Source organism: Schistocerca cancellata, chromosome 5 (assembly GCF_023864275.1).
Source record: "Schistocerca cancellata isolate TAMUIC-IGC-003103 chromosome 5, iqSchCanc2.1, whole genome shotgun sequence".
Taxonomy (NCBI): domain Eukaryota; kingdom Metazoa; phylum Arthropoda; class Insecta; order Orthoptera; family Acrididae; genus Schistocerca; species Schistocerca cancellata.
This window is the reverse complement of record NC_064630.1, coordinates 462,533,395-462,550,900: the sequence shown is the minus strand read 5'-3', so window position 1 is coordinate 462,550,900 and position 17,506 is coordinate 462,533,395. Positions and strand designations below refer to the sequence as shown.

The following is a 17,506-nucleotide window of genomic DNA, read 5'->3' as shown; positions in this document are numbered from 1 at the left end:
AATCTCGCCACTTTCATGAATGATAATGAAATGAGGACAACACAAACACTCAGACCCCAGGTGGAGAAAATCCCCAACCTGGCCAGGAATCTAACTTGGGACCCAGTGATCCTGAGGCAGCAATGCCAGCCACTAGACCACAAGCTGCGGACATGAATTAATGACACTATTACGAAAAGATTAGATTGCTACTCACCATATAATGGAAGTGCTGAGTCACAGACAGGCATAACAAATGGGCTACTAAACTAAAAGCTTTCGGTCACAAGAACTTCTTCTGACATTGACAACATGTGCATACACATTCACGCAAAAGCAGTTTCTCTCTCTCTCTCTCTCTCTCTCTCTCTCTCTCTCTCTCACACACACACACACACACACACACACACACACAAGCACTGTCTCTGGCTGCCTGGGCCCGCCTCGGGTCTAAGAAGATCTGGCCTCTGGCTTCAGCAGCCAGAGACGGTGGTCATGTGCGCATGTGTGTGTGAGCTGCATTTGCACGCAAAAATGGTGTGTGTGTGTGTGTGTGTGTGTGTGTGTGTGTGTGTGTGTGTGTGTGTGTGAGCGCGTGTGCGTGTATTTCAGAAGAAGACCTTCTGGCCAAAAGCTTACATGTTTAGTAGTCCTTTTGTTGCGCCTGTGTGACTCAATATCTCCACTATATGGTGAGTGGCAATCTATACCTTTCATAATATTGAAATCTAGCACTTATAGAATCAAGGATTCTTGACAAAGCCCATAATGACCTTACTGTTACTGCTCATGCCTCAGGCACTATGTTAACTAAGTTTTGATACTTCCCAAAAGGGCTGAGCAACAACAATAATCAGAATCTAGCTGTCTCACATTAGCAAACTCTCCCATAATAGGCACCCTTCTTCCATGTAAAGTAATGACAGCATCTGCTGGTTAAATTAAAAACAATGTCAAATCCAAACAAAATTTTCTCAGTTGAATTCTAATCGCAGTAAGGAAAAGCCTATTAGCATTCTGTCATCTGGTGACTGTAGCTGCAAACCTAAAGACCACCAAAATTATTGAGTTCTATTTTCCTTGAAAATTGGGGAGAAACAAACCATAATTTCCACTGCAAAAGCATATTCTTTGCTTGTCCTGTCAACCGACAGGTCATGCAATTTTGTACCTTCTTGTATCTGTCTGATCATTATACATGTCCAACCTGATTATAAAAAATACTGTCTGACAGAATTTAAATGTCCTATTCAGACCCATAGTGCTGAATAACTGAACTTACTTTTCTCTGCATATTTGTAATTTTACTTCGAGTCCATAACTTATGATTTCATCGTTAAACATGTAGCCTCTCTTAATCAATTTCATCTCAATGAGATTTTCTGCTGTATCTATTTTTCCGCTCTGTCTGCTACTTCCGCGAATAATTTTATGCATATAGACAAAACTTTCTCTTCAGCAACTTAATTTGGTCCTGATTGTTTTCAAAATCGAGTAATAATGAATTTTGAAACAAATACTAACAAAGAGATAGAGGGGCTGGCCAGTACTTACCTCAGCTCAGTACAGCCGATAGATACACACAAAACAAAACCGAAAATTTATGTTCCTAGCTTTCGGAACAAATGTTCCTTCATCAGGGAGGAGAGAGGGGAAAGAAAGGGAAGAAGGGAAAGGAGATTCAGTTACTCACAACCCAGGTTATGAAGCAACAGGGAAAGGAAAATAGGGAGGGTAGCAAGGATGGAGGCATGGTTGTCAGAGGGCTTCCCTCTGACAACCATACAACCATGCCTCCATCCTTGCTACCCTCCCTATTTTCCTTTCCCTGTTGCTTCATAACCTGGGTTGTGAGTAACTGAATCTCCTTTCCCTTCTTCCCTTTCTTTCCCCTCTCTCCTCCCTGATGAAGGAACATTTGTTCCGAAAGCTAGGAACATAAATTTTCGGTTTTGTTTTGTGTGTATCTATCGGCTGTACTGAGCTGAGGTAAGTACTGGCCAGCCCCTCTATCTCTTTGTTAGTATTTGTTTCACATCTCTATATGAGATTTTCCATCAATCATTAATAATGAATTTTGGAATTCCCAAATGAAAGAGCAAAACGACTGCTGCTGAGCTTGTCCCTTACATTTCAATGCATAGTTTTAAAAAAAGTAAATGATTACCCGTTTCATTCGAACCAAAGAATCAAAAAATTATCCAATTACTCTCCGAGATTTAAAATATGAGCTCTGTAAAAGATAAAATTTTGCTAGAAGTTCGATCTAAAATCATTTACTACTCAAAATAAAATTATGTCACTTTTAAAAAATGAATGCCCTTAAAGCAACTTAGTTTTGTTTAAAATTTTGCAAGTAGGTTTTTGTTAGCTTGTACTACAACAGCTTTGTTAAACCTAATATGAATACCCTGGGTCCAATGAGCTAAAAAAATGGTTCAAACGGCTCTGAGCACTATGGGACTTAACTGCTGAGGTCATCAGTCCCCTAGAACTTAGAACTACTTAAACCTAACTAACCTAAGGACATCACAAACATCCATGCCCGAGGCAGGATTCGAACCTGCGACCGTAGCGGTCACGCAGTTCCAAACTGTAGCGCCTAGAACCGCTCGGCCACTCCGGCCGGCGGTCCAATGAGCCTTGAGTTATTTGTAATTGCTGTACAAGTAATATGGTAAAGGTATTATTCGAGGACTGTGTCCTTATTTTTAAGTGTTACTTGTATTTTTTCTTTATACTGTACATTTACATAACCTGGGTCCAAGCAACCCTGTCGTTTATGTTGTAGCGTAACTAATTTGGTTTGGGTTGTAATCAGTTAAATTTTCTTGACAAGTATATGTATTGCTGTGACTGCAGAAAACACGTTGTTACAACTTTTAGCTCTGTTCAACTGTCATATAACAAATTCTAGAATAGTGTATGACAGCGAAATACTGCAGAAAATGGTTATGAGTGTTTGATGCAGTACAGAAATGTTGTAGGAGTTCGCTATACAGCAGTGCTGTGTTTGACATTCGACACTCATTTGGAAGAACGGTAAGGTCATTTTTAACACTAAATAATAACATGAACACCACTTAACAGTCCAGAGATGATGAGAGTCCTATGTTATTTCTTCGTATTATTCTTTTGCAGACAATTTGGCAAAATTGCAAGCACCAGCAAAGGTTATAGTCTCTTTACACTTCCAAAAATGCTTGGGATTTATTAACTCCTCTAGCTACTGTGGATGAGATTGTGAGATGCACAAACCTAGAGGCAAGAACTGTTTTTGTATCAAGAAAAATAATCTGATATGATGCAACTAGAGATGAAATGCTTGCCTTCTGGAGAGAGTTGTTTAATACTGGAGCAGATAAAGGCTGGATGTTCCAATCAGTAAACTTTTTCCAAGAAAATTTTCCAATCCATTACCATATATAGGGCTACAATGTATGTGAGACAATTTGTGGCACTTCGAAGATCTACTAGATATATGATAAAAGAACAAGAAAGGCTAGGTAACAAACTGATAAAGTTTTTGCTGTATCCTACATATGGAAAATATTTATAGGACCTAAAATTAATGCTACAGTGGGTGAACAATTAGTTTCATTTAGGAGCCATTGTGGATTTGTGCACTATATGCCAAATAAGCCTGGAAAGTATGGAATTAAAATGGATGAACAAAGCTGCAACTGGTTATGTTATTGATGGGATTGTGAACACAGGAAGACAACGGAGTGAACAACTTCATAAAACTTAGGGCCTTACCAAAGTGAAGGCACCTGCAGGCAATAATGCTGGTATAGCCAGAAATGTTACTGCTGGTAATTATTTTACAAGTATACCATTGGTAGAACATCTCTTGAATAAAAGCCTAACTGTTGTGAGAACAGTGAGGTTGAATGAAAAAGGAATTCCAAATGAGATTGGGTCAAAAAGTAGTAGACAAGTAAATTCAAGTGTAATTGCATTTGCAAAAGGCAAAAGAAATGACAATAGTTAGCTTTTTGTCAAAGAAAATCAAGTGTGTAAACATGTACCGTGATAAATCTGCAAGTGAACATCCAAAAGCTTGAGATGGTGAATTCTTATAACCATATGAATGGTGGCATGGATGTTCTGGATCAGCTAGAGCATAATTGTAAAAAAAAAGAAAACACTGGCCCATGGCTCTCTGGCACAACATAATGGATTTATGTACTCTCAGTACCTTTTTATGAAAAGAAAGTTGCTTCACATACAGCAGAGATGCTGAGTTTCAGATAGGCACAACAGAAAGACAGTGTGGCTTCAGTTGCCTGAGACTGCAGAGAGAGAGAGAGTGTGAGTGTGAGTGTGTGTGTGTGTGTGTGTGTGTGTGTGTGTGTGTGTGTGTGTGTGTGGGCGCGCGCGCGCGAGTGGGCACGTGCCAGTTTTGGACGAAGGCCTTACTGGCCGAAAGCTTTGTTTGTGACAGTCTTTTTGTTGTGCCTATATGCGACCCAGCATCTCCATTATAATGTGAGTGTCAACTTTCCTTTCCAAAATACTGTTACATTCCATCATGGATTTTCCACTGCTTTACTGCACACCTTTTGTCTTTATGCAGCACAAGATTCCATATAACACGAAGCGCTTCTGCCCAAGAGGAAACTTTTCAGGTCTAACTTTCAATGGAGTTAATCCAACTATTCATGATCAGAAGATGAGCTGCTCCCTTCAAATAGAAACCCATACACCTAGACATCGAGAAGTCCACTGCTATTGCTCAAACACAAAACGGCAGTAGCAACAGCACGATGGGTCATCAGAAGAGATGGTTTCTGCAAGTGCGCAAAATCTGTGTGCCAGAACCACAGCAATGTGGTGTGCAACAATTACATTTACATCCATACTCCGCAAGCCACCTGACGGTGTGTGGCGGAGGGTACCTTAAGTACCTCAATCGATTCTCCCTTCTATTCCAGTGTCTTATTGTATTGTTCGTGGAAAGAAGGATTGTCGGTATGCTTCTGTGAGGGCTCTAATCTCTCTGATTTTATCCTCATGGTCTCTTCGCGAGATATACGTAGGAGGGAGCAATATACTGCTTGACTCTTCGGTGAAGGTATGTTCTCGAAACTTCAACAAAAGCCCATACCGAGCTACTGAGCGTCTCTCCTGCAGAGTCTTCCACTGGAGTTTATCTATCATCTCCGTAACGCTTTCGCAATTACTAAATGATCCTGTAACGAAGCGCGCTGCTCTCCGTTGGATCTTATCTATCTCTTCTATCAACCCTATCTGGTACGGATCCCACACTGCCGAGCAGTATTCAAGCAGTGGGCGAACAAGCGTACTGTAACCTACTTCCTCTGTTTTCGGATTGCATTTCCTTAGGATTCTTCCAATGAATCTCAGTCTGGCATCTGCTTTACCGACGATCAACTTTATATGATCATTCCATTTTAAATCACTCCTAATGCGTACTCCCAGACAATTTATGGAATTAACAGCTTCTAGTTGCTGACATGCTATTTTGTAGCTAAATGAAAAGGGATCTATCTTTCTATGTATTCGCAGCACATTACACTTGTCTACATTGAGATTCAATTGCCATTCAGTGCACCATGTGTCAGTTCACTGCAGATCCTCCTGCATTTCAGTACAATTTTCCATTGTTACAACCTCTCGATATACCACAGCATCATCCACAAAAAGCCTCAGTGAACTTCCGATGTCATCCACAAGGTCATTTATGTACATTGTGAATAGCAACGGTCCTACGACACTCCCCTGCGGTACACCTGAAATCACTCTTACTTCGGAAGACTACTCTCCATTGAGAATGAGATGCAGCATTCTTTCATCTAGGAACTCTTCAATCCAATCACACAATTGGTCTGATAGTTCATATGCTCTTACTTTGTTCATTAAACGACTGTGGGGAACTGTATCGAACGCCTTGCGGAAGTAAAGAAACACGGCATCTACCTGTGAACCCATGTCTATGGCCCTCTGAGTCTCGTGGACGAATAGCGCGAGCTGGGTTTCACACGATCGTCTTTTTCGAAACCCATGCTGATTCCTACAGAGTAGATTTCTAGTCTCCAGAAAAGTCACTATACTCGAACATAATATGTGTTCCAAAATTCTACAACTGATCGACGTTATAGATATAGGTCTATAGTTCAGCACATCTGTTCGACGTCTCTTCTTGAAAATGGGGATGACCTGAGCCCTTTTCCAATCCTTTGGAATGCTACGCTCTTCTAGAGACCTACAGTACACCGCTGCAAGAAGGGGGGCTAGTTCCTTCGTATACTCTGTGTAAAATCAAACTGGTATCCCATCAGGTCCAGCGGCCTTTCCTCTTTTGAGCGATTTTAATTGTTTCTCTATCCCTCCATCGTCTATTTCTATATCTACCATTTTGTCATCTGTGCGACAATCTAGAGAAGGAACTACAGTGCAGTCTTCCTCTGTGAAACAGTTTTGGAAAAAGACATTTAGTATTTCGGCCTTTAGTCTGTCATCCTCTGTTTCAGTACCATTTTGGTCACAGAGTGTCTGGCCATTTTGTATTGATCCACCTACCGCTTTGACATAAGACCAAAATTTCTTAGGATTTTCTGCCAAGTCAGTACATAGAACTTTACTTTCGAATTCATTGAATGCCTCTCGCATAGCCCTCCTCACACTACATTTCGCTTCGCGTAATTTTTGTTTGTCTGCAAGGCTTTGGCTATGTTTATGTTTGCTGTGAAGTTCCCTTTGCTTCACAGCAGTTTTCTAACTCGGTTGTTGTACCACGGTGGCTCTTTTCCATCTCTTATGATCTTGCTTGGCACATACTCATCTGGGAACGCATACAGTACGACGGTTTTGAACTTTGTCCACTGATCCTCAACACTATCTGTACTCGAGACAAAACTTTCGTGTTGAGCCGTCAGGTACTCTGTAATCTGCTTTTTGTCACTTTTGCTGAACAGAAAAATCTTCCTACCTTTTTTAATATTTCTATTTACGACTGAAATTATTGATGCAGTAACCGCTTTATGATCGCTGATTTCCTGTTCTGCATTAACTGTTTCAAATAGTTCGGGTCTGTTTGTCACCAGAAGGTCTAGTATGTTATCGCCACAAGTCGGTTCTATGTTTAACTGCTCAAGGTAGTTTTCAGATAAAGCACTTAAAAAAATTTTACTGGATTCTTTGTCCCTGCCACCCGTTATGAACGTTTAAGAGTCTCCCAGTCTATATCCGGCAATTATAAACAGTAATATGTCTTTTTCTTTAATGACTGGTTCTTTGTCAGTTTCGTAATCACCAATTTGTGATAAAAAATACTGGTGACTTATGTTTCAGTTTTCATAATGTAATTTTATCAAAGAAAATTACTGAGGATTGAAAATATACTTTATCTAAACATTAAAAACGATTTCAGCTGTCTTATATCCTATTGCGGGCACATTTTTTGTATCAACTCAACAAAGATAATATTTTTGCTATCCTATTAGAAATGTGATCAACTGACTAAATTTATTTTTGATAATTTTATTTTTGTGATTTAAGACCAAAAATTATTGTGGTACATATATCATCATAGCACCTTTGTGAGGTATTAAAACTTGTAGTAAATGGATTTCCCACTTCCCTTTTGTGTTGCCATCACACATAGTGAATAATGTTTTATGTTTTTCTTTTACTTTATTTACAAAATATTTGTTGCCAATATTAAAGTTTACTTAGGCCTACCACAATGTGAAAACAATCGTTGAAATTTTATCACACAATAAAGGTATGAGCTGCTACAGATCACTATAATGTATATTGCAGATGTAAAGCACTGTGTTCCGACAACAGTAGTGATCCCATGACAAACAGATTGTTGTACCAATTTTCATACACCTGGTACAGTGTAGTACTACACGATGTCGGGCGTAGACAGAGGTGGTAAAACATATTCCCAAAAGGTTTTGGATACTCCTGTGTTGGTGGTAAGTATGCTTCTCAAGGACCACAAATGACAGATCAATTTTGTAGTAAGTGTACTTCCCAAGGCCCTTCTGGAAAATACATTGGTGGTAACCATACTTTCCAAAAACCATCAAAACACCACTGTTTGGTGGGTATATACTTCCCACAGTACTGAAGGCTATATTTCACAACAAACAGAAACTACAGCTGATGCAGTGGGCTGCCACTAGATGGCAGGAACATACATAACTGGTAACATATATTCCCTTAAATGCTGCAAAGAAATAGGTTTAGTGGGAAGTATATCCCCCAGGGCCCATGAAAGGGTGAAAACAAAATATTCATGCATGATGATATCCAAAAAATATTTGTTCCCATTTAAAATTTTGTATTAGCCGATAACAGGTCCCATGGAGCCATGACACGTAAATGCGCAAGAGACACAGGTCAAGTGTGGGTTAAGACTAAAAATATCACTCTCTAGCTGAAAAATATCACTGGGATGAACACTATTTTTGTTTATGAACAAATCATGCATTAATTTATACATATTAATGATGTTTAAACTCCATGGCTGGTTTTAATTACTTTAATAAATAAAGCAACCTATCACTTTTCTGTATAACTTTACTTTAGCGACCTATGGGTTTCCATCCATTTTTAACTTGCATAATACATTAAGATCTTCATCCATAGCATATTTTAAGGAACTGCATTTGGAATGCCACAGTTGTCTTTTTCCACCTTTATATGTGCAGCGTGTATGGAAAGCTGCATCAAACCAGTCTCAGGACTGAAGACCAAAACAAAAACAAAAACAACAACAACGTGTATAGCACACACAATTTTCGATTTGCTGATCCATGGTGATTGTCCACAGGCTACCGCTCCATACGGTAGTAGGCGCCTACTGACAAAACGTTGCACTACGTAATATGCCAGTGGGTTGTAAACTGAATATCACAATCACAAATGGGATGTAGAAGTTTCTGAAGTGTTCCTCATGTCACTGCAAATTTTGGTGTTTCTCTCTTGATCTCCTTTCCATTTTTCTGTCAGCTAGCACAGAAGCCTACCATCATCAGTAAGTTACCATCAAAGCCGACGATCCCAGTGACACTTCTAGCTGCTGACCAAGGAGCATTTTTTAAACGATGGTTATGAGCAATTTCAAATGAACCTACTCCAACGACAGCCTAACAATAGCTGTATTCTAATTCTTTAATTATTGTGGAAAAAGTCCTTCACGTTTACTAATTATGTAGCAGGTATCATTACATTGAAAATTCCTATGTTTGTACAAAAATTGTATAAAAATGCTATGTTTGCAAGTCACTGTTGGTGACTATATGCAAAACAAAAAAAAGATAATAAATAAATAAACAAACATCTGCTCCCTCTCCCAAACTTAAAATTTATACACAGACAATCACAAATTTTCATTTAATGCTTATTACTGCTCTTCATTTCTCAACAGCTGTAAACACAACTTGATACAGTGTCAACAGAATCCCTTTCCTCCAGTAGCAATTGACTGCCACAAATAACAAGACCTACGAAAGTAAAGGTACTAGTCGTGTCTCTTACGTTAACACTTTTCTTACCAATTCATTTGCTTTTAACCGCTTCCACAGCAATTCTTCACAATGTTTCTCTACCTGACACTTGTCATTCTTCAACCGCAAGAGGTTAATTTGTTTATCCGCGAATCTGAAAGCAAATTAATACGACAAAAAGTGAGCTGCCTGTTCAACATTAAAAGCAAATCTACAACTCAGTGCGTCGGCAATGTAAATCTTACCTCCGATAAATAACATGATCGAAGGAAGAAGACATCTTCCGACCAGGGTACAACGATTGCATACATTTCGAATGAATGAAGTCTCCATTCTGAACACACTGTTTGCAATAAAATGCCTTTTTATAATTGCCACACAGAGGACACTTTCCAACAGTTGAGCTATACCTGCTACAGCTGTCTTCAATTGACATTAAAGCCAAATCCTCACAACTACCATCCGAACTACTCGCCGCCATTACATTATCAAAGATATCCACTATGAAAACATCGCAGTGTCAAACAATGAAACAGTCATTCGAAAAAACACTTTATTGTCATTATGAATCTTTCAACTGCATAGTACTCAGTGAATCACTTTCTTCTGCGCAGAAGGGTTATCTCCAAAGTGTCAGATTCACGATACGTCATAATACAGTTGCCTGTCGTTTTCCGTCGTTTGGAGTTTTATTCCAGAAAAAGGATTTTGTCACAAACTATTTCCTTTATTTTCCGAGCAGAGCGAAGTTCTCAATAACTTACATCACAGTAAGAGGTCGGATCGCAGTGCAGGTCGATCCTTTCAGATAACCTGATTTTGACATGTCGATGGCTGTCTTTGTTGCGAAATAATGGAGCAGTATCGGACGCGGTTTGATAAGATGACAGATGAGAGGATTTCACGCTGCATGTGCTGTTTGTTTTGGTGCACTGTTTGAATTATTGAATCAGGAATAAATTGTAACGAAAAGAAGGGGGCGGTCAGCAAACGGATCCGATAACGTGTGTTATTGATGTATTTGAAATGAATACATTACTATGTACGCGCTTCAACGAAACAGGTGAGACAAGCCCAATGAGAGACTTGTAAATACAAAATTTGGTTGATATTTTTCATTTTTGCGGGAACTGTGTGATGCTCTGTTTGGTATCAGTGAGTTATACAGCTCTTCTAAAACAAATAAAGAGTTCTTGTTTCATTGCCCGTTAAAACATAAACAAACACATTTTCATTTGTGTTGCGGTGTGCAGTATTGCCTGAATTTTGAGAAATGAAAAATAAGTCGTGTATCCTCGACTGGTGTTCATAACACGTTCTAAGAATGTTAAGTGAAGTAACGCTACTGTTTTTTCTAGATGTTTGCACTGAAATGCATTTGATACAACAGAACATCAATGTTTGACAATTTACGGGTGATTAACACTTGAGGTCAATCCGTGGCAACTGCCCCAATTGGGAAAATGCTCCCGGCCCGACAATTTTCGAATACGTGAAATTTATACAGAATGTACCCAACGGACCTATAAGAAGTTCAGCTCTAACTTTATGTAGGTGCAGAGGCCGTTTTCACAACTGCCAAATCGATTTGGAATGCTGTAATTTGTCATCTGCATATAACTGTGCAGAATACACAAATAATGCAAATGAAGAACAGAAAGCAATGCCCCTGGTCCAATCCCACCTCAAACTTGCAGATAATTGTTGTCGTGGCAAATGTCTCCAACATTTTATGAATGCTAGCGGGGGAGATTCATATGACTGGGTAGAAATCGCTTACGGGGTTCCACAAGGCTCAACATTAGGTCCACTTTCATTTCTCATAGATGAAAACAACCTAACGTCTGAAATACAACAATCAGAGTGGGTTCTGTTTGCGGATGACACTAATATTGTTATCATTCCAGACATAAATACAGCAACAGAACAAATGATAAACAATGTTCTGAAAACTATTATTGAGTGGTTTTCTGAGAATTCTCTCTTCCAGTTTTGAAAAAGATATTACATATTCACCTATTTACTAAAGAAAAATTACCAAAAAGACGTATTTTTACAGGCGTTGTTATTTTATTTAGATGACCAGTTTTGGCATCTCATTAATGCATCGTTGCAGGCATAACTGGAGCCATCAGTACTAGGATTCCCTGATTTTTTTATAGTGTGTATACTACGAAGACTTAACATGTCTGCAACAATGGACTAATAAGGCAAGAATGCTTCAAATACATTTGGAAAGGAAATGGGGAACATAAATTTTGTTGGCCACTAAATTAACAAACTCTGTTCAAATACGCCAAAGGAATCTCAAAATTTAAGCCACTGTTTGCAATCTAACTGCAGTGTGCCAAAATAAAAATACGGGTTTCCAATAGACTTAAATGCACACGTTTCAGTGGTGCAAACAATTATAAAATAGGTGGTGTCAATTTTAAGGTATATGGTGTCAAGTACAGACAGCTGAACAGTTAATGAGAGCCCAACTTCATGACAGGTACACAGATAATGTGCTAATAAATGATCACTTTTCCAACGTCTCTTACTCACTACCTAGTCCTTGTTGCCGTGATAACAATTTTCTGCATGTTTTAATAGGGGCTGTGCCATGGAAATTGTTTGTGATCATGTATTTTATTTTAATGTTCTGTACAAAATGTTATCAGGATACTAAGTCATGTTGCAATATCCAAGCTCAATTTGCTAAATAATGGTTTTCTAAAGTTCAAAATTTTGTCATTTCCAACTACCAATAAAACAGCTGGTGTCCAAACGACTCTATAGGCTACATCAAGTTACAGATGAAGTTGAAACTTGGTAAATATTCATACAGGTCTCTTAAGTAAATTCTGTATAAATTTCATCAAAACTGAAGACGGTCATGCTGGGACCTCCAGGTCACTTGCTACGGAACGACACATTCTATTAGTACTTTCAAACCTATTTCTGGGAAGTTCTTAATTAACAGAAAATAGAGTGTGATACAACACACCATTGTTAAGCAGGTGGCTACCGTACATCTACATCTATACTCTGCAAACCATAATGAGATGCGTATTAGAGGGTACGTCCCATTGTACCAGTTATTAGTGTTTCTTCGTGTTCCATTCACATGTGGAGTGTGGGAAGAATGATTGTTCGAATGCCTCTGTGTGTGCATTAACTATTTTAATCTTATCCTCACAATCCCTATGTGAACGATACATAGGTGTTGCAATATATTCCTAGAGTAATCATTAAAAGCTGATTCTTGAATCTTTTTTTATAGACTTTCTCACATAATTTACATCTATCTTCAAGATAGACACACAGGTTAAACAAATCTGTGACCATTCGTGCTGCCATTCTCTGTGTATGTTTAATATCGCCTCTTAGTTCTATCTGGTATTGGTCCCATACACTTGAGCAATATTCGAGAACCAGTCACAAGAGTGCTTTGTAAGCAGTCTCCTTTGTAGACTGGTTGCGCTTCCCGAGTATTCTACCAATAAACCAAAGTCTACCTACTGCTTTACCCACGACTGAACCTATATGATTATTCAATTTCATATCCCTACAGAGAGTTACACACAGGTATTTGTATTAGTTGGCCAATTCCAATAGTGACTCATTGATATTATAGTCATAGGATTCTAAGTTTTTTTGTTTCATGAAGTGCAAAATTTTACATTTCTAAACATGTAGAGATGTTGCCAATCTCTATACCACGTTGAAATCTTATCAACACCTGACTGAATATTTATGCAGCTTCTTTCAGATACTACTACATTACAGATAACTGCATCATCTGCAAAAAGCCTGATTTTACTATTAATATTGTCCGCCAGGTCATTAACATACAACATGAACAGCAAGGGTCCCAACACACTTCCCTGGGCCACACCCGAGGTTATTTCTACATCTAATGATAATAATAATAATAAAAAACCCCGTGGAGGCCCGGGAAAAGAATAGGCCTCCGGTATGTTTTGCCAGTCGTAAAAGGCGACGAAAAGAACAAACCACTAATAGGGCTAACCCCCCTTTTAGTGTGAATACTTGGTTCAGGACAGAACTAAAGAAGCCTCGGACAAGCGCCGTCATGGTTGGGGACGACACTTGAACCCTATGCCCGCCCACAATGGTAACGACACTGCTAGCCAACTGGAAAATGATTTAAATCCGAATAGAGGTGTTTTGCAGGATATGCTTCCTGCAACCACCCTAGAAGGAAAACAAAGACAGAGGATGAGATGGTCAGATGAAGTTAATCGACACCTCATGTTCTGTTATTACCAAGCAACAAACCTAGGAACCAACACAACTGGATACAGATCACAAGTATACACAACATTTATTACCAGATACCCAGAATTAAAATTTTTAACAGAACAACGACTAGCTGATCAGATCCATGTAATAATCAAAAATAACAGGATACCCCAGTCAGAATTAGAAAACATCAAACAACAAGTACAACAAATACTGGAACAAAATAATGTGCTATCAGAAGAAGAAGAAAATACAGTAATGGACTCAAACATCCCAGAGCAAACAAACAAAGACCAATACGCATCAATTAAACAATCAGATGAAAACGAAATCTTAAGACAGCCACCAGAACAAGCACAAATAGAACACGAAGTGACACACATGTTAGATATAGAAGAGAAATTTCAGCTGACATATATAGAATACAAAGACACAAATACAGACATTAGACCATTCTTGCATAGACCGCCAAATAACCCACAAGTCGAAACAACAATAAAAACTATCAACACAATCATACACAACAAAATGAATGAAAAGACAACTATGGAAGAGTTACAACTACTGGTTTATATAGGAGCACTCACTACACTAAATATACTTACTAGGCAGCAATCAGAACCAACCAACACACGGAAGAAACCCACAAAACCACCATGGCAACACAGGCTACAGATCAGAATAGAAAAACTGAGAAAAGACGTCGGACAGCTAATACAATTTATAAGAAATGAAATGTCAGAAAAAAAAACAAAAACAAAAAAAAGGTTAGGTAAAATCTCACAACAAGAAGCGATAGAGCAATTAGATGACAAGAAGCAGAAATTACAAGCATTGGTCAAACGACTTAGAAGATACAAAAAAAGTGAAAATAGAAGGAAACAAAACCAAACATTCAACACAAACCAAAAGAAATTTTACCAGACAATAGATAACACACATATTAAAGTAGACAATCCACCAAGCATAACAGACATGGAACACTTATGGAGCAACATATGGTCAAACCCGGTACAACATAATAGGCATGCACTGTGGATACAAGCAGAAACAGACACATACAAGATGATACCGCAGATGCCTGAAGTGATAATTTTGCTACATGAAGTCACCCAAGCAATTAATTCTACTCACAATTGGAAAGCCCCTGGAAAAGATAAAATAGCAAATTTCTGGCTAAAGAAGTTCACCTCAACACATTCACATCTAACTAAATTACATTGCAGACCCATACACATTCCCTGATACACTTACACATGGAATAACTTATCTGAAACCTAAAGATCAAGCAGGCACAGCAAACCCAGCTAAATATCACCCCATAACATGTCTACCAACAATATACAAAATATTAACTTCAGTCATTACACAGAAATTAATAACACATACAACACAGAACAAAATTATAAATGAAGAACAAAAAGGCTGTTGCAAAGGAGCACGAGGATGTAAAGAGCAACTGATAATAGATGCAGAGGTGACATATCAAGCTAAAACTAAACAAAGGTCGCTACACTACGCATACATTGATTACCGAAAAGCTTTTGATAGTGTACCCCACTCATGGTTACTACAAATATTGGAAATATACAAAGTAGATCATAAATTGATACAGTTCCTAAACATAGTAATGAAAAATTGGAAAACCACACTTAATATACAAACAAATTCAAATAATATCACATCACAGCCAATACAGATTAAGCGTGGAATATACCAAGGAGACTCATTAAGTCCTTTCTGGTTCTGCCTTGCTCTGAACCCACTATCCAACATGCTAAATAATACAAATTATGGATACAATATTACTGGAACATACCAACACAAAATCACACATTTGCTATACATGGATGATCTAAAACTACTGGCAGCAACAAATCAACAACTCAACCAATTACTAAAGATAACAGAAGTATGCAGCAATGATATAAATATGACTTTTGGAACAGACAAATGTAAGAAAAATAGCATAGTCAAGGGAAAACACACTAAACAAGAAGATTACATATTGGATAACCACAGCGATTGCATAGAAGTGATGGAAAAAACAGATGCCTATAAATATCTAGGATACAGACAAAAAATAGGAATAGATAATAAAAATATTAAAGAAGAACTAAAAGAAAAATATAGACAAAGACTAACAAAAATACTGAAAACAGAATTGACAGCAAGAAATAAGACAAAAGCTATAAATACTTATGCTATACCAATATTGACCTACTCATTTGGAGTAGTGAAATGGAGTAACACAGACCTAGAAGCACTCAATACACTTACACGATCACAATGCCACAAATATAGAATACATCACATACATTCAGCAACAGAAAGATTCACATTAAACAGAAAGGAAGGGGATTTATTGACATAAAAAAACTATGTTATGGACAGGTAGACAATTTAAGAAAATTCTTTCTAGAATGAGCAGAAACTAGCAAAATACACAAAGCAATCACTCATATAAATACATCGGCTATACCACTGCAGTTTCATAACCACTTCTACAACCCTCTAGATCACATAACATCAACAGATATGAAGAAAGTAAATTGGAAAAAGAAAACACTACATGGCAAGCACCCGTATCATCTAACACAGCCACACATCGATCAAGACGCATCCAACACATGGCTAAGAAAAGGCAATATATACAGTGAGACAGAAGGATTCATGAGTGCAATACAGGATCAAACAATAAACACCAGATATTACAGCAAGCGTATTATTAGAGATCCCAATACCACAACAGATAAATGCAGACTTTGCAAACAACAAATAGAAACAGTATATCACATCACAAGCGGATGTACAATACTAACAAATACAGAATACCCCAGAAGACATGACAATGTAGCAAAAATAATACATCAACAGCTTGCCTTACAACATAAACTTATAAAACAACACGTTCCCACATACAAGTATGCACCACAAAATGTACCGGAGAATGATGAATGCAAATTATACTGGAACAGAACCATTATAACAGATAAAACACCACCACATAACAAACCTGACATCATACTCACCAATAAAAAGAAGAAATTAACACAACTACTCGAAATATCCATACCCAATACACAAATATACAAAAGAAAACAGGAGAAAAAATTGAAAAATGCATCCAACTGGCTGAGGAAGTCAAGGACATGTGGCATCAGGATAAAATTGACGTTATACCAATTATACTATCAACTACAGGAGTCATACCACACAATATCCAACAGTACATCAATGCAATACAGCTACCTCCAAACTTATATGTACAACTACAGAAATCTGTAATTATTGATAGATGTTCAATCACCTGAAAGTTCCTAAATGCAATATAACATATACCGTACAGTTAAAAGGAAATCACACTTGATCAAGGTCCGCGTCACTTTCCATTTTTGACCAGACATAACGTCTGAGAAAAGAAAGAAATAATAATAATAATAATAATATTTTTATTGTCTTTAAGCCATTACAGCAATAGACAAAGTCATACACATAATACAAGTACATGCTATAAAAAAACAGAATTGTTATTAACATTACAGTTTAATATAACAGGTCATGAAATCCTTTATATTGTAGAATGAGAACTCTCCATCCAACATAACTTGCTGTGACCTTCTTACCATAAAGTCCTCAATCCAGCCACAAATTTCACTGGATACCCCATATGATTGTAATTTTGACAATAAGTGTATGTGTGGGTACTGAGTAAAGTGCTTTTTGGAAATCTAGAAATATTGCATTCACCTGGTTGCCTTGATCCAAAGCTTTCACTAAGTCATGTGCAAAAA

General features: G+C 37.8%; 2 protein-coding genes across 2 annotated transcripts in view; one reads left to right on the top strand and one right to left on the bottom strand.

The window, feature by feature from the left end:
- Positions 1–9,965, bottom strand: part of LOC126187503 (beclin 1-associated autophagy-related key regulator) — a 116,299-nt gene extending 106,334 nt beyond the window's left edge. Inside the window, exons 1-2 of the mRNA XM_049928621.1 lie at positions 9,710–9,965; positions 9,513–9,618 (exon numbers count right to left, since the gene is read on the bottom strand). Coding sequence (XP_049784578.1) covers positions 9,513–9,618; positions 9,710–9,945 — 342 coding nt within the window. The 5' untranslated portion in view covers positions 9,946–9,965. The remainder of the gene's footprint in view (positions 1–9,512; positions 9,619–9,709) is intronic.
- Positions 9,966–10,392: 427 nt separating this feature from the next.
- The window catches only part of LOC126187504 (uncharacterized), an 87,905-nt gene continuing 80,791 nt past the window's right edge, over positions 10,393–17,506 (top strand). The window contains exon 1 of the mRNA XM_049928622.1: positions 10,393–10,527. The gene's annotated coding sequence lies outside the window, so the exon portion shown is untranslated. The remainder of the gene's footprint in view (positions 10,528–17,506) is intronic.